We start from the raw sequence: 24,373 nt of genomic DNA, 5'->3' as shown, positions 1-24,373 counted from the left end.
AGCCGAACCTGGCGACCTCTTAGAATATCCTTTGCTCTGTTCTGCTCTGCTCGTGGCCAAACACTGAAGAAGAACAAGAACAAGAACAAGAACAAGGTGAACAAGAGGAACAAGAACAAGAACAAGGAGAACAAGAGGAACAAGAACAAGAACAAGAAGAACAAGAACAAGAACAAGAACAAGAAGAACAAGAACAAGAAAAGAAGAAGAAAGGACAAAAAAGAGAAAGAACAAGAAAAAGAGCAAGAAAAAAGAAAAGAAAAGGAAGAAAGAAACAGAAAAAGAGAAGTCTAACTAAAGATATAGTGATACTGCATGGTACAAAAAAAATATATAAAATTTATAAAGGAAATAAGAAACACTCAAAAAATACTGCATACAAAAAATGTGTGTACGGTACTTTTTTCCCATTTTTTTTCTTTTTTTCCCTGGTATAAATAAAAAAGCAAAAGTGGTAAGCCTTTTATACGGTGCAAGTTCGGATCTGCGAGTGTAAAACCGGCTTAATGGAATTTTCTCTTTTGTATTTTTCATTCATTTTTTTTATTTCTATTTATTTTTTTTATCCCTTTACCAGGCTTCTATATTGCCAAAAAATGTATTGTATAAATGTTACGCTGCAGGCTTACATTCAGGCCTCTGCTGGTGTGTGGCGACGCAAAGCAGAATGTAATCCATGATGGGCAGTGGTGCAGCGGTACTAAGCGTGTTTTGGGGCCCACAGGATCCTCAGACTCACACATTCGAATCCAGGCCATCGTCCGAGGTTAGGAAGGGCATCCACTCCGGGTAACGGTTCCTAGCCACCGTCCAAGGCCAGGAAGGGCATCCACTCTGGGTAACGGTTCCTAAATGTCACAGCCAAAGTCCTTCGTTAGGGGGCACTGTCCTAGCCATAATAGACAAGGAAAACCGGACGTAAAAGCGAGAGAGAAAAAAAAAAACACTATATTCTTAAAATTTTTAGTGCTAGTCAATCTTTCCCATAATCATCTATAACTTTTAAGAGAATTTTTTGTGTACTATAGACTCTTAAAAACGTATTTCTGTAACTTGGCAAAGATTAAATTAACTTTTTTTTTTTTTTTCGTCCTTATATCCACCCAAACAATTTATTGCAGTGTTTCAAGTTTAACAAAAGACGCCTATATCAAGAAAAGGATCGACAAAGGATTCTAAGGTTTCAGCGTCTGATCTAGTTTCAAATGGTTCCAGTTTGATGGAAGTCAATTAGGTTTTCATGGGTGTTTTCGTGATTCTAGTGATAGTTTACAAAAGACTCTGTATCATACTAACAGTCTTCATCTCTGTCTTTACCACAAGGTTGCTTCTCTTGCTATCTTTTATCGTTAATTTAATGCTAACTACTCTTCAGATCCTGCTAACTGCTTGCTTCTCCTCCTCCCACTGCCTCACTGCACAAGACTTTCTACTCTCTCACATCTCTATCCTGTTCACCTCCCTGATGCAAGAGTTAATCAGTATTCTCAGTCTTGCATCCCTTTTACTGGCAAACTCTGGAACTCTCTGCCTGCGTCCTCCTGCTTATGACTTAAAATCTTCAAGTGCAGTTTTACTTTTTTTTATTGGTAGTTTAATAAGGAATCTAGACCATTTATGAAAAAAAAAAAAAAAAAAAAAAAAGCAGACTAATCATCTCTGTGGCCCTTGAAAATCGTCCTGATGAGAAGAAAAGCCTTTACAAACAAGGGTCAGTCTCTCACATTGAAAAGGTTGTAGTGGAAGCCAGTGGAGTTTTCGAGTGCTTTCATGATCCTAGGTCAGCGCTTTGCAAATTGTGCGCCTTGACTATCACCAAAGTGTGCCGTCTCATTTCCCTAAATGGGTATATGTTCTTGAATCTGTGCCTCTTAGTAGCCCTGCACCACACTGTCTGCAGGGTTGGTGCGCCGGCAAAGTCCAAGATGTATGTACCTTTTAGTGCGCCACCAAGCAACGACGTCTGAGAACCACTGCTAATATTTATAATAATATTTATGAACCCAACACACGTGCTATGTACTATAAAGAAAATCCTAACCAGGTATAAGAAATGGATAAAAAGATGAATAAAAACTGATGAACTATTTTGACAACACAGAAAAATAGCGGCCTTCAGTCTTAGGACCATATTCTGAAACACTTCTGTGCCTCACTCACTACATCGAAAAGGCTCAGATTGAAATTACGGGGCTTTTTAAAAGTATTTTTTTATGGTTCTAGTGTCAGAACAACAAGATTTCACCTTATCAACAGGAGAAACACTCTTGAGAACCCCGCTAATTATCTCTGTGGCTTTTGAAAACAGTCGTGGTGAGAGAGCAAAGCATTTCTCAGTCACGGGAACTCCTATGGCGTGCTGGTGGTGTGTGGCGGTGCTGGTGGCGGTGGCGGTGGTGGTGGTGGCGGGAGGCAACATTAGCACATTGGATAAACGGCACCATTTCATTAGCGGAGAGACTGAGGAGCGAGCGTGTGCCCTTGGGGGTGTTTGGACTCCACTTGGAGGGTCCTGAGGGATGTTTGAGAGTAGTAGTGGTGGTGGTGGTGGTAGTAGTACGTAGGAGGAAGAGGAAAACGAGGACGAGGATAGATCAAAGACGAGGACAAGAATAAGAACTAGGAGGTGGATGAAGATGGGATCCAAGATGAGGACGAGAATAAGAACTAGGAGGACGAGGAGGACGAAGACTACGAAATGAAAGACAAAGACGAGAAAAAAGGACGGGGAAGATTTGTAATGGTAATAGTAGTAGTAGTAGTAGTAGTAGTAGTATCACTTCCTTGCATCCTTGACTTAATCCACCACGTTTTCCTTCCACCCACTTCACACATAATAATTCCCGCCACCAGTGACACCTTCCCCTTATTTCACAGCTCCTACGCTACGTAATTACTACCAGCGGGGTGGATGGAGCCTCTATCCACCCCGCTGCACCGCCCTGGAGCTCGGAAAGGCCCCACAACTATGCGTACCCACGACACACAGTAGCTTATGGCATCACACTCTCACACACACCCTCCCCTGCACCAGCTCCCAGCCTAGCATTACCAAGAACTCGTTGTAACAGTTCCACGAGACTCAGACTAATTCCTGGATATATTGGGTATATTTTCCTTGAACTTGTGCTGCCTTCCGCCTCTGTGCCTCTCTGCAGTACCGTGAATCCCTACGCAGCATTCCCAGGAACTCTGTAATCGCAGTCACTGGGAAAAAAAAAAAAAAAAAACATTCTGAATCCCTTCTGCGTCGCAACTCGATCTCTTTCAAAAGGTTCTAATTTATGTGTAATGGGTTTCTAAGGGTGTTTTTACGGTTCCAGTGACAGAGTAGCAATATTTCTGTATTATTAACAGCAGAAACACTCTTGAAAACATGGCTAATCACTTCTGTGGCCTTTGAAAATCGTCTTATAAGGTTGCATTATCGTACTCTGGCAGCCGCCCCGTTAACACCGTACATTCCGTATCTCTCTACCCTATCTTTTGTCTTTCCTGATGTGATGCACCAAGGGAAAAAATAGAAAAGAAAATGGAAAACATTATTATAGAAGAGCCGTAGCAAGGAGAGAGAGAGAGAGAGAGAGAGAGAGAGAGAGAGAGAGAGAGAGAGAGAGAGAGAGAGAGAGAGATCCGTGATAATGTTCGTGTTGTTTCATGATAATGTGCTTATGTTTCTCTCTCTCTCTCTCTCTCTCTCTCTCTCTCTCTCTCTCTCTCTCTCTCTCTCTCTCTGTTCCTTTCATTCTTTATCTCTTATTGTCATGAATATATTTTTTTTTTTTTTTTTTTTTTTTATGTAGGAAGGATACTGGCCAAGGGCAACAAAAATCTAATAAAAAAAAATGCCCACTGAAATGCCAGTCCCTAAAAGGGTCAAAGCAGTGGTCAAAAATTGGTGGATAAGTGTCTTGAAACCTCCCTCTTGAAGGAATTCAAGTCATAGGAAGGTGGAAATACAGAAGCAGGCAAGGAGTTCCAGAGTTTACCAGAGAAAGGGATGAATGATTGAGAATACTGGTTAACTCTTGCGTTAGAGAGGTGGACAGAATAGGAGTGAGAGAAAGAAGAAAGTCTTGTGCAGCGAGGCCGCGGAAGGAGGGGAGGCATGCAGTTAGCAAGATCAGAAGAGCAGTTGGCATGAAAATAGCAGTAGAAGACAGCAAGAGATGCAACATTGCGGCGGTGAGAGAGAGGCTGAAGACAGTCAGTTAGAGGAGAGGAGTTGATGAGACGAAAAGCTTTTGATTCCACCCTGTCTAGAACAGCAGAATGAGTGGAACCCCCCCAGACATGTGAAGCATACTCCATACATGGACGGATAAGGCCCTTGTACAGAGTTAGCAGCTGGGGGGGTGAGAAAAACTGGCGGAGACGTCTCAGAACACCTAACTTCATAGAAGCTGTTTTAGCTAGAGATGAGATGTGAAGTTTCCAGTTCAGATTATAAGTAAAGGACAGACCGAGGATGTTCAGTGTAGAAGAGGGGGACAGTTGAGTGTCATTGAAGAAGAGGGGATAGTTGTCTGGAAGATTGTGTCGAGTTGATAGATGGAGGAATTGAGTTTTTGAGGCATTGAACAATACCAAGTTTGCTCTGCCCCAATCAGAAATTTTAGAAAGATCAGAAGTCAGGCGTTCTGTGGCTTCCCTGCGTGATATGTTTACCTCCTGAAGGGTTGGACGTCTATGAAAAGACGTGGAAAAGTGCAGGGTGGTATCATCAGCATAGGAGTGGATAGGACAAGAAGTTTGGTTTAGAAGATCATTAATGAATAATAAGAAGAGAGTGGGTGACAGGACAGAACCCTGAGGAACACCACTGTTAATAGATTTAGGAGAAGAACAGTGACCGTCTACCACAGCAGCAATAGAACGGTCAGAAAGGAAACTTGAGATGAAGTTACAGAGAGAAGGATAGAAACCGTAGGAGGGTAGTTTGAAAATCAAAGCTTTGTGCCAGACTCTATCAAAGGCTTTTGATATGTCCAAGGCAACAGCAAAAGTTTCACCAAAGTCTCTAAAAGAGGATGACCAAGACTCAGTAAGGAAAGCCAGAAGATCACCAGTAGAGCGGCCTTGACGGAACCCATACTGGCGATCAGATAGAAGGTTGTGAAGTGATAGATGTTTAAGAATCTTCCTGTTGAGGATGGATTCAAAAACTTTAGATAAGCAGGAAATTAAAGCAATAGGACGGTAGTTTGAGGGATTAGAGCGGTCACCCTTTTTAGGAACAGGTTGAATGTAGGCAAACTTCCAGCAAGAAGGAAAGGTAGATGTTGACAGACAGAGCTGAAAGAGTTTGACTAGGCAAGGTGCAAGCACGGAGGCACAGTTTCGGAGAACAATAGGAGGGACCCCATCAGGTCCATAAGCCTTCCGAGGGTTTAGGCCAGCGAGGGCATGGAAAACATCATTACGAAGAATTTTAATACGAGGCATGAAGTAGTCAGAGGGTGGAGGAGAGGGAGGAACAAGCCCAGAATCGTCCAAGGTAGAGTTTTTAGCAAAGGTTTGAGCAAAGAGTTCAGCTTTAGAAATAGATGTGATAGCAGTGGTGCCATCTGGTTGAAGTAGAGGAGGGAAAGAAGAAGAAGCAAAGTTATTGGAGATATTTTTGGCTAGATGCCAGAAATCACGAGGGGAGTTAGATCTTGAAAGGTTTTGACATTTTCTGTTAATGAAGGAGTTTTTGGCTAGTTGGAGAACAGACTTGGCATGGTTCCGGGCAGAAATATAAAATGCATGAGATTCTGGTGAAGGAAGGCTTAAGTACCTTTTGTGGGCCACCTCTCTATCATGTATAGCACGAGAACAAGCTGTGTTAAACCAAGGTTTAGAAGGTTTAGGACGAGAAAAAGAGTGAGGAATATACTCTTTCTAACGTGTCAAATCGAAATAGCACCAATTCTTCGTGACGTAAGACACGAAAAAAAAAAAAAAAAGGAAAAGGAGAATCGAGAACACACTATTACGAGTATTTCTCATATTTCTTGTCCCCTTCCTTCCCTACCCCTTCCCGAACACACACACACACACACACACACACACAGAGAGAGAGAGAGAGAGAGATAGCCGGGCAGTACTTGAAGGATCTCGGCAGGAGAGGACCGGCTATGATGAGTCAGGCCGGGCAGACTGGACTAATATGGTTTTACGTGCACGAAGGAAAGAAAATATTGATATGGTAACTGAGTACAGGATGCGAGGGACACTGCCCAGAGAGAAAAAGGGGAAGTGGAGGCGAGGAAGAGTCGAGGCTTTTATACTGTTTGAATCTCTTGTTTTTTCCTCTTTCCTTCGTTTCTTCTTTCAGTTCTCCTTTTTCCTCCTTCATTTTCTCTTCTTTACCCCTTAAGGACTATTTTCAAAGGCCACAGCGATGGTTAATTGTGTTCTCCTGATATCTTCTCTTCCTGGAGACGCATAATACTTTGTTAAGCTTTCGTATTCTTGTATATACTTGTACGTACTTCGGCGCCTTATTTTGACTATACTTTTAACAGATACACTGTGATAGATCGCAAGACTCCGCCATTTTTAACTCCAATGAGGCGCTGAGAGGCACGAGGAGGAGGAGGTAAAGTTGTCACGTAATACTGCTGAATTGCATCTTATTGAAACAACAACAACAACAACAACAACAACAACAACAACAAAAACAACAACAACAGCAACAAGCAGAAGGAGAAGCGCTGCCCTGCTGGCTTTGATCAAAGACGGCAGCACTGGCTTTGATTGCGTCACTCCGGCGTCTGGCGTGAATTTATTCCCAAGGTATTTGATTAATTAAGTATTACCGCTGAGAGAGAGAGAGAGAGAGAGAGGGGGGAGAGAGAGAGAGAGAGAGAGAGAGAGAGAGAGAGAGAGAGAGAGAGAGAGAGAGAGAGACTGGCGCGGCGGACGGATCACTGGAATGTAGTCCTGGTGCCAAGTGGAGGCGTGCCATCACCGTGCTACCATACAAAAAGAACGGAAGGAAGTATGGAAGGAAATATGGAAGGAAGTACGGAAGGAAGGAAGAAAAGAAAGGATAAATAAGTATGCTTACCAGTAAACTCTGGACCTTTCTGTCTGCTTCCGTATTTTCTCCTTCTTATGATGAACTCTTTCAAGACGGAGGTTTCAAAATTTATCAACAAATTTATCCTTTTTTGACCTCTCTTTAGGGACTGGTATTCTCCAGTAGGGCTTTTCATTTTTATTTTTTCATCGTACTTTTCGCTGCCTTTGGCCAGTGTCCCTCTTGAGTATTCTTCCTAAAATGACGCGACTTGGCCCAACAAACGAATAAATGTGGGAAGCGTTTCGTTAAACCTTTCGCTGCGGTCTCCAACAATGCCCATCCCTCAAGGCACAATACAGGATCTTCACAAGCACCTACGGGAAAGAAGAGAGGGATCATTCATTAAAAAGAACTTCCCACGTGTCTAGCCTATTTAATGTTAAGAGGTGGCAGCAGAACAAAAAGAAATATCTCTAAAGTGGTTTGTGGGGAGGGTGTGGCAAATATCAGTCAAGGGCGTTAAGCGTGGCACGAGTTGGTCCAAGGAAGCTATACGGACAGTCACTAAGCTTCCTTGGGTGTGGTTCACGACTCAAGGGTTTCAAATCACGGTACCATACGCAGCATGCCCTTCGTGACGCCTCAGACCAAAGCCTACATAAAGGAACTTAAAGGAACGGATCCTATACAAATAACCCTCGGGCCGTATTCACAAAGTAGTCCTAGCGAGTCTTAGCTATGAAACGTGTCATAGCAAGGACAAAATGACATTCTTGCCATAAACTTGTTATAAATCCGCGAGGGATGCTAAGACTGGGTCCACCTAGCGGCTTATGACAGACGTTGCCCACAGCCAAGACAGCTGTCCCTCAACATCTCCAGCTCAGGAATTATTTACTCAGATAGGATGTATTGAATGAACTTAGTGACGTGAGACTCATCAGAGGATAGTGTTTATACCGTGCAGGTATTCTTTTTGTTACCGATCTAGTATAGGAAGCCTAACAATGACACAGAACGGAGAAATCCACTTACCCCCGAAATTAAGGTGATCATAACACTTGATAACTTGCTGCTGGGAAAAGCTGCTGAGAACATGCAGATGGTTATGACAGACGGTTTCGCTCATGTCATAACTTGTGATATACGACTTATGACAGATGTTCCAAGTTATGATACGCATGTGCCATAGTTATGACATGTCATAATTTTATGAAGAATATGGCCCCTGGCCTTTTAATTTTAAGACGACTGTTTATTTCTGGACACATTTTTTTTTCTTTTTTCCATATCGTGATCTGCACAATGCGAAGATTGGTTTATAAATATCAAGAAATCACTCGGCATTATTTGGGGTACAAGACGAAAAAAAGAATATATATATATATATATATATATATATATATATATATATATATATATATATATATATATATATATATATATATATATATATATATATATATATATATATATATATATATATATATATATATATATATATATATATATATATATATATATATATATATATATATATTTTTTTTTTTTTTTTTTTTTTATACGTACAGCCGCGTGACTTCGTAATAACTACTAGAAGATTAGCCATTAAGGAATTGAATTAATATAAACCTGATTTACGGTAACCTAGCCCTCGGATGGAACCGCTAATCTCATTTCAGGGCACTATCCCAGACCACTGTAGAATGTAAACTAGAGTGCAACTTTCAAGCGCCTCAGAACAAACATTGAATGATCCGCCATGTTCCGCTTCACATCTACCTCTACATGCATCACGCTATACTTACCTCTCTATATCTTTTGGGAAGCGATGGTATAAACTGTAAAGTGTGGATGTGTGTCCTTTCTCTCACGGCACACTGCACAGGCATGTCCACCAACTATGGTCGCCCACGTGTGAGATACTATTATTATTATTATCATTGTTATTGTTGTTTATCTATTTATTTCATCGCTTCCTGTTGTATTTTTTCATATTTTTTTTCTTTATTATTTTTATTGATCTTTTTTTTTTATCTGCATACATGTTCATTAATTTATTTATCTTTTCTATTTTTTTTTTTTTTAGAAATGGAAAGGGTGGTTGTGTGTGTGTGTGTGTGTGTGTGCACCAATACACTATACCAGAGAAAAACACTAACACCAACAGCAACAACAACAATAACAGCAACACTCCCCAAACAGCAATGACTCACGCCTTGCCGCCACACACGCCAGCTCGTCCCTCACTCAGGCCTGGCGATGTCAAATGGTCCAATATTTCACAGCCTAAGTCCCGCTATAGCTACACTCGAGTCGCTGGCCCATATTCCGAAACATTTTTTTTACTCTCTCGTCACGATTATTTTCAAAGGCCACAGGGATTGTTAACCGTGTTATATTTGTCACTAGGATCGTAAAAAAATATATAAAAAAAAAAACATCCTTAAAAACACGTCATTTCAACAATGTAGGGCCTTTTAGAAAGTAGTGGAGATGTGGCGCAGGTGTTTCAGAATATGGTGTTCTGAGACCGTGTTTGCTTTCCTGCACAGCACAGGGGGACGCATTTCACAGGGCAAACAGCTTCATAGCCAGCCTTTTTTCCCTTAAGTTTTGTAACCCTGTCTTATTTCAATACCCTTCTCACTTACGTAAAAGTAATTAAAGTGACTGACTGACTGAGTTGCTAACTGGCTGACTAAATGACTGATTAATTAACTAGTTAACTAAATGGCAGACTAACTGATTAAACGAATGAATGGATATAACGTAAAAACAAAAGAAAATAAGACAGGCTGGAAAAAACCGTCTTACCTTCACATCGCAGTTCATGTAAAGATAGATAGATAGATAGATAAACAACTGAATAAGGCAGGATTTGATGGCATTTTCAAAAGTACCCTAAATCATCTGTATTATAAAAAGAATGTCTATACGAAATATTTTCATTGTGCTCTCTCTCTCTCTCTCTCTCTCTCTCTCTCTCTCTCTCTCTGCTATTGTTTATTTCCTTTGTATCTATTTGGCTTGCCTTTCATAGCAATTTATCATCTCTCTCTCTCTCTCTCTCTCTCTCTCTGCTATTGTTTCTTTCGTTTGTATCTATTTGGCTTGCCGTTCATAACAATTTAGCCTCTCTCTCTCTCTCTCTCTCTCTCTCTCTCTCTCTCTCTCTTAGAAGTCTTCAAGTGGTATAAGGGTTATAACAAGGGGGTTTGTAAGCAAAATTCTTAGGATCAGCAACCAAGTTCGAACAAGAAATAACGGGTTCAAGCTTGAAAAATCTAGGTTTAGGAAGAAGATAGGAAAAAAATGGTTCTCAAATACAGTGGTAGATGAGTGGAACGGACTCAATCATGTTGTTAGTGCTAGGACATTAGAGAGCTTTAAGAGAAGATTAGACAGGTTTATGGATGGGGATGATAGGTGGAAATAGGTAGGTATATTTCATACAGGGACTGCCCACGTGTAAGCCTGCTCGCTTCTAGCAGCTTCCCTTATTTCTTATGTTCTCTCTCTCTCTCTCTCTCTCTCTCTCTCTCTCTGTCCGTGAGTGTGTGTGTGTGTGTGTGTGTGTGTGTGTGTGTGTAAGGACTACAGTATTTACAGTGATCTATAACTAAGGAGCAGCAAAACAATAAGCGGGTCAAATCAATCAATCTATCGGTCAGTTTCAACCAGGAACATATCTTAACATCCTTGGTCCACCCACTCAGTCCTCTTCTATCGTCTCCCGGAGTCTCCGTGGTTTTCATGTTCCTTGTACCTACGGCTTATCAGGTTTATTAAATGACTATTCTATATTCCTGCTGCTGATACTACTACTGCTACTACTACTACTACTACTACTAACTCTTATAATTTCTATTATAAATCAGGAGAAAAGGAAGCAGTTACTACTACTACTACTACTACTACTACTACTACTACTTATTCTTATTATTACTATTATAAATCAGGAGAAAAGGAAGCAAGCAAGAGGGCAGCGCAAGATGCAAAGATAACAGCAGACAAGAGGTCAGGTAATAAATTGACAGAAAACTTCCAGGTGAACAAGGAAATGCATTCTCACTAGATAAGAGGACTTCAGAGAGAGAGAGAGAGAGAGAGAGAGAGAGAGAGAGAGAGAGAGAGAGAGAGAATCAACTGAAAAGTTGAATGACAGACAACATACAAAGATGTATGATAAATAAAAAAAACACAAACACCACTAGTGACCTGATCATATATTTCAGAAATTATACAGAACTGTACTGTATCACAAACTCATAATAATTTTTCTTTGATTTATCAAAGTGAAAATGTGCATGAGTGTGTTTCACCGCATGGCTTAGGTAGGTAGGTACTGCAATCATGGAAGTAACCTTGACAAGGCTACATGGGAAACATTCCTCCACCCAAACAACATGAAGTGGTTTTATTGCCAAAGACAATAAAAACCTTCGGTCAATATTCCTCAACAAAATCTCAATCAACAAATCTCTACAGTCTTGGCCTCCTTACCAATCCCACCTTACTGCACTTGTGTTATCACCTGCTTATTCACTGACTCCCAGAATCACTGGTGCTCTGCTCCTTGTAAATCCATCACATCACTCTTCCTTACAAATTCTTCTGACATTAATTAACTGTAGCAAATATGAAAGATTTCAGAGAGAAAATATAACATTTTCCTCACTACCTCATTAAAACAAAATTCAAATTACAATTACCTACCTATTCATCAACCTAAGGAGATGTTTATGCCTTTGGACCATCTTAAGGAAACAAAAAAGGCAAGCCTCTTCATGCCCTTGTCTGCTTGTCTGCACACTTCATCCTTGCACATTTCAATCTTCTCCCTTTCTAACAGCTTACTGATCTTATACAAGAGATATTCACACAATCAACATTTACTCTATACTCTGTTATCCTTATCATTCCATTTTCTTCAAGTTGTCTGCACACTTCAATTTTCTCCCTTTCTAACAGCTTACCGCTCTTCTACAGGAGATATTCACACACTCAACATTTACTCTCTACTCTATTTTCCTTATCATCTCATTCTCTGTAAGTTATCCACACTGTCTCTATCTATTCCAGCTCACACCTGCCATCTCACTAGACATGCCAAATCATCCACATGCACTTTAATCACATTTCCCATCTACTTTCTTTCAGTAATGTACAAGTTGTGTTCAGGTCCCATAGCATTATCTCATTCCATGTCCTAAAAATTCTACTTCTGTTCCTCTTCTTACAAATCACATTCTAATCTGAGTTCCTGTAACCTTCTTCAACAAGAAAGTCAAGCCAACATTACCACACCATCAGTGCATAAACCCATCAACCATAGTTTGCTTAGCATCTTCATAGGTCACAACAGTAATCTTAACTTGCTACTGTTCACACATACTGTCTTTGTGCACCCAGTCCTTTTCTTTTCTTCTGCCATCTTCAGCACCTTGTCCTCCCAGTTTAGTTACAGGGGACTTTCCTCCTACAACTACATCTATCGCAATCATACATATACTGTCTTTTTTCATTTCCACACATTCTCAAGGTGACATGTTAGAGCTTCCACATGCTCTTGGTGATTTTCATCATCCAATCTGGTTACACCACATGCACCTCTTTGATGGTCCAATTCTCAGTTACTTGAATCTGAGGCCCTAAATTAATTCACTGTTAGCATTGCTATTACTGTGCTGTCACAAAATGCCCTGTGTTTACTGTTGTCCCTTTCACCAAATCCCCTAAGAAATCTACCATATTTCATACATGCAAAGCAAAATCATTACTGAAAGGATTCTATATATAAATCTTGTGAAATACTGAACTATAACTGTCCTAGTCAAATGAGAATTTCAGCAAGTATCGGAGTCTTGCTTGGCTCTCCTTGTAGACAAGATATTCACTCTGGCAAAAAGAACTTTTAGCCCACGCTTTCTGAGGCACAGGAGGTCCAACAGGGACAATCACTTCTTTACCATCTAGCACAGTTTTCTTATCCTTCTTGGGATCTGTAGAAGAAGGGATGAAATTTCATAAGACTGTGAAGGTTGACAGGAAGGCACACTTGCATTTCTGGTCCTCCTGACATCCTGTGCTGCCTTCCTGCTCTGGAAATCCTCCAGTCATGTTACTATCACTAAATCTTTCTTTCTCTCCAATAGTGCACTTGCATTCATTTTCCTTGAAAGAAGAATTGTTATTTCCTTTTTTTCTCATCTGCAGAGTTAACATGATATGGACAAAATGCTTCTCAACATCCAGACTTCAACTATCAAGATGGGTTATGTTGAATGCCACTCTGCCAGGCATTCAACACAGTTACAAGACCTTCAACTATCAAGATGGGTTATGTTGAATGCCACTCTGCCAGGCATTCAACACAGTTACAAGTAAAATAAATTATTGTACTGTATTTAAAGAGGTGCAATAGTTACCTGGTTCACTGTTTCCTCTGGCCACAACACTATCAAAGCCTGGGGGAGCTTGTGTGATGGAACCATCACACTGTTGAATACTCTTCTCCTTTCCAAGCGCCACCTCCACCAAGAACATGAATCCCACATTATTCTCACCTTCAAATTCGCCAAAATGGGGACACACTGAAAACAAAACAGAGATGTAACTAACCACAGTAAAAAAATAAAAAATAAAAAAAATCAATTATTAAGTACTATATATCACTTTACAAGCTTAGCATAACATATATATGGAAGATATATATTAGCATGGAAGGGGTGAAAGGTGTGGGGAAAAGGCATTTTGACTACTTAATGAATGAGATGACAGCCAAGGAAACAAGAGTATCAAGCACAAGTGAAGAAGCACATAGACAACAACTGTTTATGCAGAGAGGGATTAGCAGGGAAGAGGTAGAGAAACCAATAGCTAAGATAAAGAGTGGCAAAGCTGCAGGCATAGATGGAATAACTATACAAATATTGTTAAAGTATGGACAAGTCTCTCATTATGCACTGGTGCTACCAGTAACAACTTCCTGTGCAGGTCAATACATTTCCTTTCATGTGCTCTCCTCAAAAATTTAAAAGACAAAATGATATGCAAAAAAAATTCAGTACATAGATGCACAGAGCAAAGAGAAAAAAGGTAAAACATCATCTTTAACTCCAGTAGCATCAATGCCATCAATTTAATGCCTCGAAAGTATAGCAATCACACCCTCACACATTGGCAATAGTGGAATGAGTAATTTCTACTCATTGCCATAAGATGGGAAGCAGTGGCTGAAGTCAATAGAGAGCCCCATTTTATAGAATTTGTGCTAAATGGCTGGCTGTACACCACACATTTTTGCCATCACACTCTGACTGGGAGCCACCCACACACATGCACTTTTGTAACCACATAGCACTGCTAACTGCTTCTGGTGCTGCTGGTGACGCATTGTTTTCATGTTTACAGTAAAGCTTTGGTAGTCCAGTTATGTCAAATTTTAGTATTGTTTCTCTTCTTACCAGCTACTTTTTAAGTTGTAGGACACTCGCAAAATATAAAAAATTCAGTAAGATAATATATATAAGCATAATATTAAGAAATATGGCTTATATATTTTCATAATATACATGAAAAAATACAAATTTTATCAGGAATGAGAAAGGATAAACATGCTAAATTTACAACCTTATCCTGTCAACTCAGTGATGCTTGCCCTAGGCCTGTGCATTTCATAGTCCTCCCTGATCTCATACTTACACCATCATGGCATGCCACAGAAGGAAACTAACACAAAAGGAGATTGAAGAGTTGCCTAACTGCACATGTAGCATTATGAATGATGGTAGTGATGTGTCTTAGGATGGTGATGACAGTGAAATAAATAAGCATTATGAACATGATTTTGATGATGAAGTCATCAAATATTGTTCTACCTTAATTCTATCCTAGGCAATCTTAAGACAAATTATACAAAAACTGAAAAATTGAAAATCGACCAATACCATCATATATCTGAGCTTAACATTTGGCTGATGCTGTGTGGGATAAAAATCTATTAATCATCATAATAACTTAACTTTTATTCACGGAAAATCTCAACATTGATCAAATATTTGGTGGTGGTGCAGCCCCAGGGAAAGAGAACACTGGTAATACTGAAGTGAGATATGTATACCATGTCTAAGTAGGGTTGAATACAAACCTGTAACAGATGAAACCCTATTTAATGCAAGGTACAGAAAAGGAAATCAAGTCAATGAAACCATAAATGGATCAGCATGAACTTACCATACCAAGAACTCTTGGCATGCTCAGAGGCAAAGTAGATGCCTCTGCCCACCAATCCTCCTGAGTGAGGCATGATCCTCAGGCCAGCCTTCAGGATGGCTGCCACCACAGCCACGTTGGTGCCGTGCCACAGCAACTTGCGGTGCTTGATGTCGTCGTGTTTCTGGAACCTTTGGGACATTTTGAGAGGAGAGCAATGAAAACAGTCATTACCTTTCAGTTTTCAACATAATGAATATTATGATGCTTTGAAAAGGAACAATTGAGACACTTAGCAAGAAAAATATATTGCAATGGAGGAAATCAATTTGAAATGTTGAAATAAGGTGTGTCTAAGCCTGCGAGTCAGTGTTGCAACATCATCATGTGTCACATGTGCATAACTAAGCCTTTGCATGGGAGTGTGGCAGGGAATGGTAAGACAGACAACCCTATTGCCCTGTCTGATACACTTCATGGATGAATATTAACTCCAAGTTACAATAAGTCAAGGATGAGTGAGCACAGAACAGTGTTTGAGCACCACCCAGCAGGCAGTGGCATGGCGTGGGCTCACCTGACACTTTCACCTTTTCGGTCAATTCGCCATATATCCAAGAGTGGTCCCTTCCGAGTATCTTTGCAGGCTTTGGAGTACTGCTCAAGTAACTGCAAGAAATCCATATCTAAAGTTATAAAGCATGGTTTGAGTTTTTTTTTTTCTAATTTTTATTCTAAGCTGAATAACTGAATCAATTACTTAACATTATTCTTTCAAACAGTCATCTTACTATTTTCATACGTTAACTTCTCCATCACTGTACATAATAATATGTCTATAAATGCACTTTCACATGCTGCCTTCACACTTCCCGTGCAATAAATTACTAACAGGTAAAACACAAGTAAAGTGTTCACTCACTTCGCCCATTTCTCATTCCAGCGCTAGAGGAAAATAATCTTTGCTAACTTCCTGATGGCATTTGCTCAGCCACATGGGCTTGAAAACCCATCTAAGGTTCAAGATAAACATTACATGTAACAAAATAATAAAATTTACCTTGAATTCTGCACTCTTTTTACTGATAAGTTCCAATGCACAGTCAAGCATCTGGTGTTTTTCAAGTAGGGGATGGATGTCTTTCTCTCCCTGAAAAAAGCAGTTATAACAAAAACTGAGATTCTAAACATTCTCTGTCTATCCATCTTTATACCAGTTCTACACAGGGAAGCCCAGACAGAGCACTACATATTCATCTATACATCATTCATGTTCTTAATCCCATCCAGCCCTTAGTGTAAAGAAATAATGTAGTCTTGTGGACCCCCAAACTACACCCAAGGAGCTTAGACATAGCACAAGTGGCCACATACATCCTTACACTGATTAATCACTGTCCCTTCATAATGAAACAATTCCCTACCCTGCACCTACTCTATCCTGAGGTCACAGCAGATGCATGGTACTCACTATGAAGTGCCCCACATCCTACCTGGGCCCATACATCAATGAGCTCTGCCAAAAGCACCCACAACCCTTTCCAGGGATTGATAAGACCGTATCATTTTCACGCACTCACCACTGTCACTATCCATTCACTTCTATCATGAACAATCACTCTTGCTTGCTGCACAGTCATTCCCCTCATTCAGTGCTCTCTTCACACACTTCATCCACTCCAGGTGAGGCCTTCCTCTTAACGTTCCAATGCACACATCTGACTTCATTATTCTCTCTCCTAGTCTTCTGTCCTCCATTCTCTCCACATGCCCAAATCATTTTAACACATCCTAAACTGCCCATCTAGGAAACTTTTTTCAAGATACCAGTTCTTCTTACCTCTTCATTTCTTATTCTGTCCCTTCATGTTCCATGTTCCAGCACCATACAGCACAGTGTGCACCAATGTTCTCCCATATAACAATCTCTTTACACTCATACCTAGTATTTTATATCTAAAGATCTTTCTCAGTCCACCAAGTACTTTCTTTTGCTTCTTTCACTTTGCACTTTACCTCTGTCTTTAGTCTTCCACCCACTGTAACTGTTGATCACAAATACTTGAAAGCATCCACTTCTTCCAGCTGTTCTTGATATAACTTTACATCCATCCTTTCACCACCTATCTCTCTCAATCATTTCATTACTTTACTTATACTAACATTCATGAAAGACTAACAAACAACATACCTTGTCTTTCTGAAGGGACTGTGTCAACTCAATGTCACTGAGGGTCAGCATGACTTCCTTCTTCTGCTGAACAATGGACTCTGTATCCAGAACAGGGGGCACCATTCGGCCAAAGTCATGAGGACAGTGTGTGTAAAACTTTGATGACAAATCCATGAGTACGTCCCGGGGCTGGAAAACATGATCCACAAAACTAAAAAGTGACTTCCTGATAAACTGGATAAATTGAAATGTCTCATGTGGCCACCAATCAAAAGCTCATTCAATAAAGATTTTTGGAAATACCTCATTCTTTTTTATTGCTGCTTCAATATCCAGCAGTGCCTCAAGTCCTTTGGCTATCTGCACTTTGCTCAGCTTCCCCAATGGCATCTTCTTGATGTCTGTTGGATGCATTAATCAGTATTACATCATGTCTACAACTTCTCATTCAGGAACTGCCACCCCAAAACACAACAATCACTTGTTAAAAAGTGCACATTAAGAAATGTATCCCTCCTTAACTAAGCAGAGATAGTAACTTGACTGAGCAATGTTGTACAAACTCAAAAGTCTAAATATATTTAAACATAAAATTGGATTAACAATTTTCATTTTACACAACTCCATATTTGTCATTTGTATTATTTCCTCAAGCTATCTTAACCAATATTAAACAGTATCTCAGTGGAGTTATTTATGGTCCATAACTTGCCATTTTGTTGTTAGTTTCTCATTAAAATATTCATGTCTTTCACTTCCTGTCTCTCACAAACATAGGGTGAACTTTACCTAAATTCATTCTTGACATCTGATTGGTGAACATATCGTCTGAAAATATTATCATGATCATCAACTGAGTCCTGTAGTCGAGGGGACAATCTCCATAGGATTTTGTAACTTTAACCAACTGCTGTCCTCCATCTACTGCATCAGCTTCTTCCTCTTCATCATCTTCTTCTGAAAAACAAAAGTAAGAGCATAAGAAAGTGACCAATAAGGAAGGCTGCAATAAGTCATCATACCTACACATGGCAGTCCCTTAAGTTGAAACATCACTCTATGGCTACACTAAGCACTGGGGTGTCTAGAAATATTTCTCTATACATGACACCAGTGAGAATAAATACAAGGAGCATTTGTGTCAATGTAATGCCTGTTACACTCACGAGCTGGTTTTGTGCAGGTTAACTGGCCTTTTCTAGTCTCTGTGTTTTGTATTGTGTTGTTCTTATGATGTGAAAGCTAATCATTTGACAGATCATTGTGTAATGCTCTGTCCCAGTGCCAACAAGTCCTCTACCTTATCTGCTTGGACTCAAGGAAGGAAAATTCTTACTGGTCCTCTACCTATACTTATGTTCACTGTTATTCTTAGTCATTCCTTATGAGAGATGTACATAGAAGCACACAGCAATGTCCATTAAGGAAAGTATGAAAACACAGTCATATGAATATACAAACACTTCATCTTTCAAACTCAGTGGGGCTTTCTCCTTTCAATCTCGGGTAGAAGCAAGCTTGTGGAACTGACCATTTCACACACTATCATGCAGCCTGAATCAAAGTCTCCACTCATATGATAGAGGAAGTACTTGAGACTAATTATTTAACTTTATAATGATTTTCAGCTGAACGTGAACATATAAGAAAATAAGGGAAGCTGCAACGATAAACTTGTCAGGCCTAAATGTGAGAGTACCTTTATGTAACATGCCTACCTGTTTCCACCTGTTATCCTCATCCATGTATCTGTATAATTCTCTTTTAAAGCAACCTAATTATTCTGCACTAATAACCTGATTGCTGAGTCTATTCCATTCTTGTACCACTTTACTTTATCAAGCTTCAGCCCATTATTTCTTGTCCTGTCCTGAATGCTGACCCTGAGGATTTTGTTTTTTGTCACATTTACATAATCAAGTCTTCACTCTCACCTATCACACTGACATGCACACTCACCAATATCAATCATGGTGTACTTCCCTGGATGAGCATTAAAATCATCTCTTTTGTCCCAGTCATTTTTTGTTTTATCCTTAAATTTCTTCTTGAATGCCTTTATTGCCTGCTCCACATCTTTATGACTATCCAAGCTGTGCTGCCCTACTTCTCCCTGAAGTAAAGAGAGTAGTGTGTATGAAAAAACAATATTCTATGTAATCCTAAATATAAAACATTAATAAATTAAATCTCTTCATATCTATATTAAAGAAACAATTCCTGTTTTGCCAGACATGTTCCATGATGTGAGAGACAAGTGCATGCATCAGTAAATATCTCGGATTCAGCAGGTTACGTGAAGCAACCTGCAAGTCCTTTCCACTCACCACTCGTCCCCAGCGTGTGAAGCAAGTGTAGCTGTTCTTTTTGTTCTCAGTGACTTGAATAATGTAAAACTTGTTGTTGTTGTGGCCAATATTGGTTTGGTTCAGCATGCAGGTATAGTCTTCATAGATGGCAGCCTGCAAAATAATAGTGTTTTACAATACCAAAGACAAAAGATTAAATGTGCACAAATTCCTCCCTCCTCAATAGTCAAAAAATGAAATGAAGTGGCTGTGTGTGGGTGGGACACAAGTTGCTGGTGTTCAGGATCTCCAGTTTGGTGATGCAGCAAGACACATTGCTTTGGTCCAGCAGGAGCTGGTGGTGTCAGCACACTGATATGCCACAAGTGGAAAAATATATAGTGTTAATATGAGAACATTTCCCTTATTTCTTCATACCTCCTTGGGTATTATTTATACTATAAATTCATTTCTTACAAAAAAAAATAGCAAAGAAAACAAAAGAAGAATGTGAATGTTACCTTTGGGAACTCTGCCAGCACCACAGCATCAGCCTTGTAGTTCCTTTTTTTCTTTTCCTTAGAGGCAGCAGCCTTTGCTTCACTGATGGCATTCCTCAACTTAGTGGTGGCACTGTCCTCCCGCTGAAGCTTTTCTGGCACCTCTTCTTCACTAGGAAAATAAATCAAAATATTCATCAGCTAACAATGGTCAGCATTTCAGGAAGCTGCCAACACCACTATAGGGACCCCCCAAAAAAAAAAAATAAATAAATAAATAATAATAATAATAATGAAATACAGCAATTTATATGATTAGGAAAACATATGATATGTGTAGAGTTGATAAAGTACAAGAGAACCAGAACATACGAAAACTCAAGCACACTTCAAGCAAAAATATAGTAATGCCCCACCAAACCCATGTTGTCTGGAGTGCAAAACTTTCCTGTATATGCTTACTCATTTGTGTTCTAATTCACTTACTGCAGAGGAGTGTGTGTGGCTGTGGCAGCAGCTACATATTTGATAATTACAATCGTTACCACACAAAGTTGCCAGATTGTCTTTTTTTTTTTAGCCAAAAACCTCAAATTTTGGCTTTTCAAATTTAGGGAAATTTAGTTTGGCCTGAATTACCAGATCTGGCTTTTTTTTTTTTTTTTTTTTGCTTAATATGTGGCTTAAACATATTTCATTTGGCCACAATAAGCTGATTTGATATGGCGAGTTCATTCGCCGCTTTTTTTTTTTTTTTTTTTTTTAGTGCGCGTATGCTTTCCTTTTTTTTTTCTCTCTCTCTCTCTCTCTCTCTCTCTCTCTCTCTCTTTTTGTTACCATGGTAATCCATGCAATTTGTACCATATCCTCTTGATGTTATTGAACAACAATATGAGAAAACCGGACAAATTAACGGTGATGATGATGGCGCGCGAGGTCCACGAATTTTGGCGTTTTGTTGTTTTTTTAAGTGTCTGATGTAATTTTAAGCTTCCTATGAACAGTAACCTATTTTCATGAATAAACCAGAAGTACATTGGTAGGGTGGTAATTATAGAAATACCGCATATTGTGTTGTGATGAGTCAAATTTGTAAAATCCTTTTCCATCCCCCGAAAGCGATCATTCTGGTTGTTTATATATTTTTGTGTGTGTGTGTGAGAGAGAGAGAGAGAGAGAGAGAGAGAGAGAGAGAGAGAGAGAGAGAGAGAGAGAGAGAGAGAGAGAGAGAGAGAGAACATGGTCTAGAGCAGTGTGATCCAACTGCGGGCCCTCGGGCCTCAAGTAGCCCACCAGTGGATGTAGCGTGGCCCGCGAGCACTCACTGATTTCTATAAAAAAAAAAAAAAAAAAAAAAAAAAAATATATATATATATATATATATATATATATATATATATATATATATATATATATATATATATATATATATATATATATATTCAGTTATCGTCCAGTGTGTGGAATAATAACGATTAGCTTGGAGCACGGCCACTTCTTTATATCAGGAACGTTTTTACGAGTATAATGTCTTGTTAGTATTTTTGCTTTCACTCCTGAACCACCAATCTCAGTTTACATTAGGTTACGGGCGTCGGGAGCTGTATGGCCTTAGGCACATACCGTTAAAAGTGACTCTCTTCCGCTGTGGTTACTCTCATGTTGGAACTGAATTCGCGGAATTCGTTTCCGTTCTTTGGTCCAGGCGGAGGACTGACAAGTACGTGGCACTTGCGTACACAAATCGCCACTCAAGTAGTTCACTGTAGCTCAGTGCTCAACACATATCGAATAATATCTGATAAATTTGGAAGTGGAATAATGAAAGGTTCGGCTTTTTTTACTGCATATTTTTGGCTCTTTTATGTAACGCATTTGGCCTTTTTTAATTTATTTTTTCCTTTGGCATTTTTTTCTGCTCCAGTAATCTGGCAACAACCTGAGCACATCTTTGCAGTGATGTTCCCAACTGAAGTCTGGATGCATAGTCATCCTGTAATTTCTTTATCTATCTCAGTTTTCCACTTTCTCAATGGTCATGGGTTCTAAACATGCAACAAATACTGATGCTGAGAACACGATATTATCAGTGAAAACTACAAAGTGGGTATTTTAATAAAGGTGAAATGCAGAGACCGTGCAAGGTATATTCCCAGGACCAAGGGGCACTCCATGTTACCAAGAGCTTGTCACTCGCGCACGAGGCCGAAGGTACTGGTATCCCCCTGGATTCGGGCAAAATCAAGAAAATTCGTGCAAGTGGCGTTTACCATGTAGGGAAATACAGAGGGGACATGTGACGGGTGACTTTCACTTTTTGATGAAGCTCATCCTTTGCTTGGCTGTGAAATTTTTTTATAAATATCACTTAAGTTATGGAACATTACAGTATCTTTCAACGAGACAAATAATATTAATAAACAATTTGCTGATAAACATTACATGGGGAGAATATCACTGTAATTAGCAATACCGTAAAATACTACATGGTAACGTGGCAGAAGGGTGGACACTGCGGGCAGGGAGTAAACATGCAGCCGATCGCCACTCACCAGCCTCCGCTCCCTGCCCAGTGCCTACCTTACCCCCAAAGACTCTGTAATGAAATGGGTTTGGTCCACCTCGATGCTACACACTACTGCATCCACTTCAGATTACAGCGCGTCTGTACACACGTTTATTTATCTGCAATCAAGAGAGTCTACTTTTTGTCGAGCTTGTGTCTGGCTCACTCGACACACCTCCCACCCCCCTCACTCTCTCATAGATCTGGATTTTCAATTTCAGTGAAATACAATGCACAATGCCTGAGGCACGCAACTTGCCTTTATTAACGAACATTTTAATATGAATTTATAATGCACCATGGTTTCTTTACAAAAAAGTGGATACTTACTCTTCTTTTTTAGCTAGCTTGCGTTTACGGGTAGCTTTCTTTCCTCGTGCCATCTGAAACAATGAGCTTTAATGAGTCACCAATGAAATATCACACATATAAATTATGGTAAAAATGTAGGTTAAGCACTGTTTTAGTTCTGAAATGCAGAGATAGAGAGGAAAGTACTACATACAGCCAAGTTGAACGCACAGAACTGGGTTGTGCATCACGACGGCATGCCATCCCACAATGCTTTTGTCTGTCCAGCAGTTCTTGGCCAAAAGCAACATGGCAGTGGTCCCCACCTATCCTTCTCTCTCTCTCTCTCTCTCTCTCTCTCTCTCTCTCTCTCTCTCTCTCTCTCTCTCTCTCTCTCCTGTTTCTAGAGCTGAAACTTTAACTGACGAGGCAAAGGAGAGTCAAGCGGAAACTTGCGACACACTTAACAGTATACAGAGACAGCTCCAAACACCACGTTTTGTTCACCTCTCCACGTGGCGTCGCCGTCTTCTGAACTTTAGTGATTAAAGAAAACGCATAAAAAAATAAAAATAAATAAAAATAAATAAATAAATAAATAAAAACGCATTTCATGAAGCGGACTTCCTACCGGTGAAGTTACTTTTGACGGCAAGGAGGATCTTTTGTATTCTGAAAAGATATTGCCCCGCGTCTCAGCAGCACCGTTATTGCGTGATGTTATAGTAACATATCTAACACGATCTTGGCCCGCGTCCCAGCAGCAACGTTATTGCGTGATGTTACAGTAATGTGTCTGACAGGATCTTGTCCCGCGTCCCAGCAGCAACGTTATTGCGTGATGCTACAGTAATGTGTCTGACAGGATCTTGTCCCGCGTCCCAGCAGCAACGTTATTGCGTGATGCTACAGTAATGTGTCTGACAGGATCTTGTCCCGCGTCCCAGCAGCAAGGTTTTTGCGTGATGCTACAGTAATGTGTCTGACAGGATCTTGTCCCGCGTCCCAGCAGCAAGGTTTTTGCGTGATGCTACAGTAATGTGTCTGACAGGATCTTGCCCCGCGTCCCAGCAGCAAGGTTGTTGCGTGATGTTACAGTAACGTGTCTGACAGAATCTTGCCCCGCGTCCCAGCAGCAAGGTTGTTGCGTGATGCTACAGCAACATGATCCTCCTGAGCCGATTACGTGATGTTACCATAATATCGCTCAGAAAGGATTACGTGAGGTTTTGCTGAGTGCCTTGCCGGAGAGGGAAGAGGGAGGAAGTTGCTAACTTCGATAACTTAATAGGCAACAAATCGTCATCCTCTCTCTCTCTCTCTCTCTCT

The 24,373-nt window shown here is 40.0% G+C and overlaps 1 protein-coding gene across 1 annotated transcript in view; it reads right to left on the bottom strand.

Moving 5' to 3' along the window:
• Positions 1 to 11,217: 11,217 nt before the first annotated feature.
• Positions 11,218 to 24,373, bottom strand: part of LOC135104008 (protein mono-ADP-ribosyltransferase PARP3-like) — an 18,993-nt gene continuing 5,837 nt past the window's right edge. Inside the window, exons 9-20 of the mRNA XM_064010871.1 lie at positions 23,084 to 23,136; positions 20,209 to 20,359; positions 19,727 to 19,861; positions 19,359 to 19,512; positions 18,189 to 18,356; positions 17,703 to 17,800; positions 17,418 to 17,588; positions 16,287 to 16,376; positions 15,804 to 15,895; positions 15,248 to 15,417; positions 13,441 to 13,605; positions 11,218 to 13,014 (exon numbers count right to left, since the gene is read on the bottom strand). Coding sequence (XP_063866941.1) covers positions 12,842 to 13,014; positions 13,441 to 13,605; positions 15,248 to 15,417; positions 15,804 to 15,895; positions 16,287 to 16,376; positions 17,418 to 17,588; positions 17,703 to 17,800; positions 18,189 to 18,356; positions 19,359 to 19,512; positions 19,727 to 19,861; positions 20,209 to 20,359; positions 23,084 to 23,136 — 1,620 coding nt within the window. The 3' untranslated portion in view covers positions 11,218 to 12,841. The remainder of the gene's footprint in view (positions 13,015 to 13,440; positions 13,606 to 15,247; positions 15,418 to 15,803; positions 15,896 to 16,286; positions 16,377 to 17,417; positions 17,589 to 17,702; positions 17,801 to 18,188; positions 18,357 to 19,358; positions 19,513 to 19,726; positions 19,862 to 20,208; positions 20,360 to 23,083; positions 23,137 to 24,373) is intronic.

Source organism: Scylla paramamosain, chromosome 10, assembly GCF_035594125.1.
Source record: "Scylla paramamosain isolate STU-SP2022 chromosome 10, ASM3559412v1, whole genome shotgun sequence".
Lineage (NCBI taxonomy): Eukaryota > Metazoa > Arthropoda > Malacostraca > Decapoda > Portunidae > Scylla > Scylla paramamosain.
Note: the sequence above shows the minus strand (reverse complement) of the source record. Positions and strands in the feature narration are given on the sequence as shown.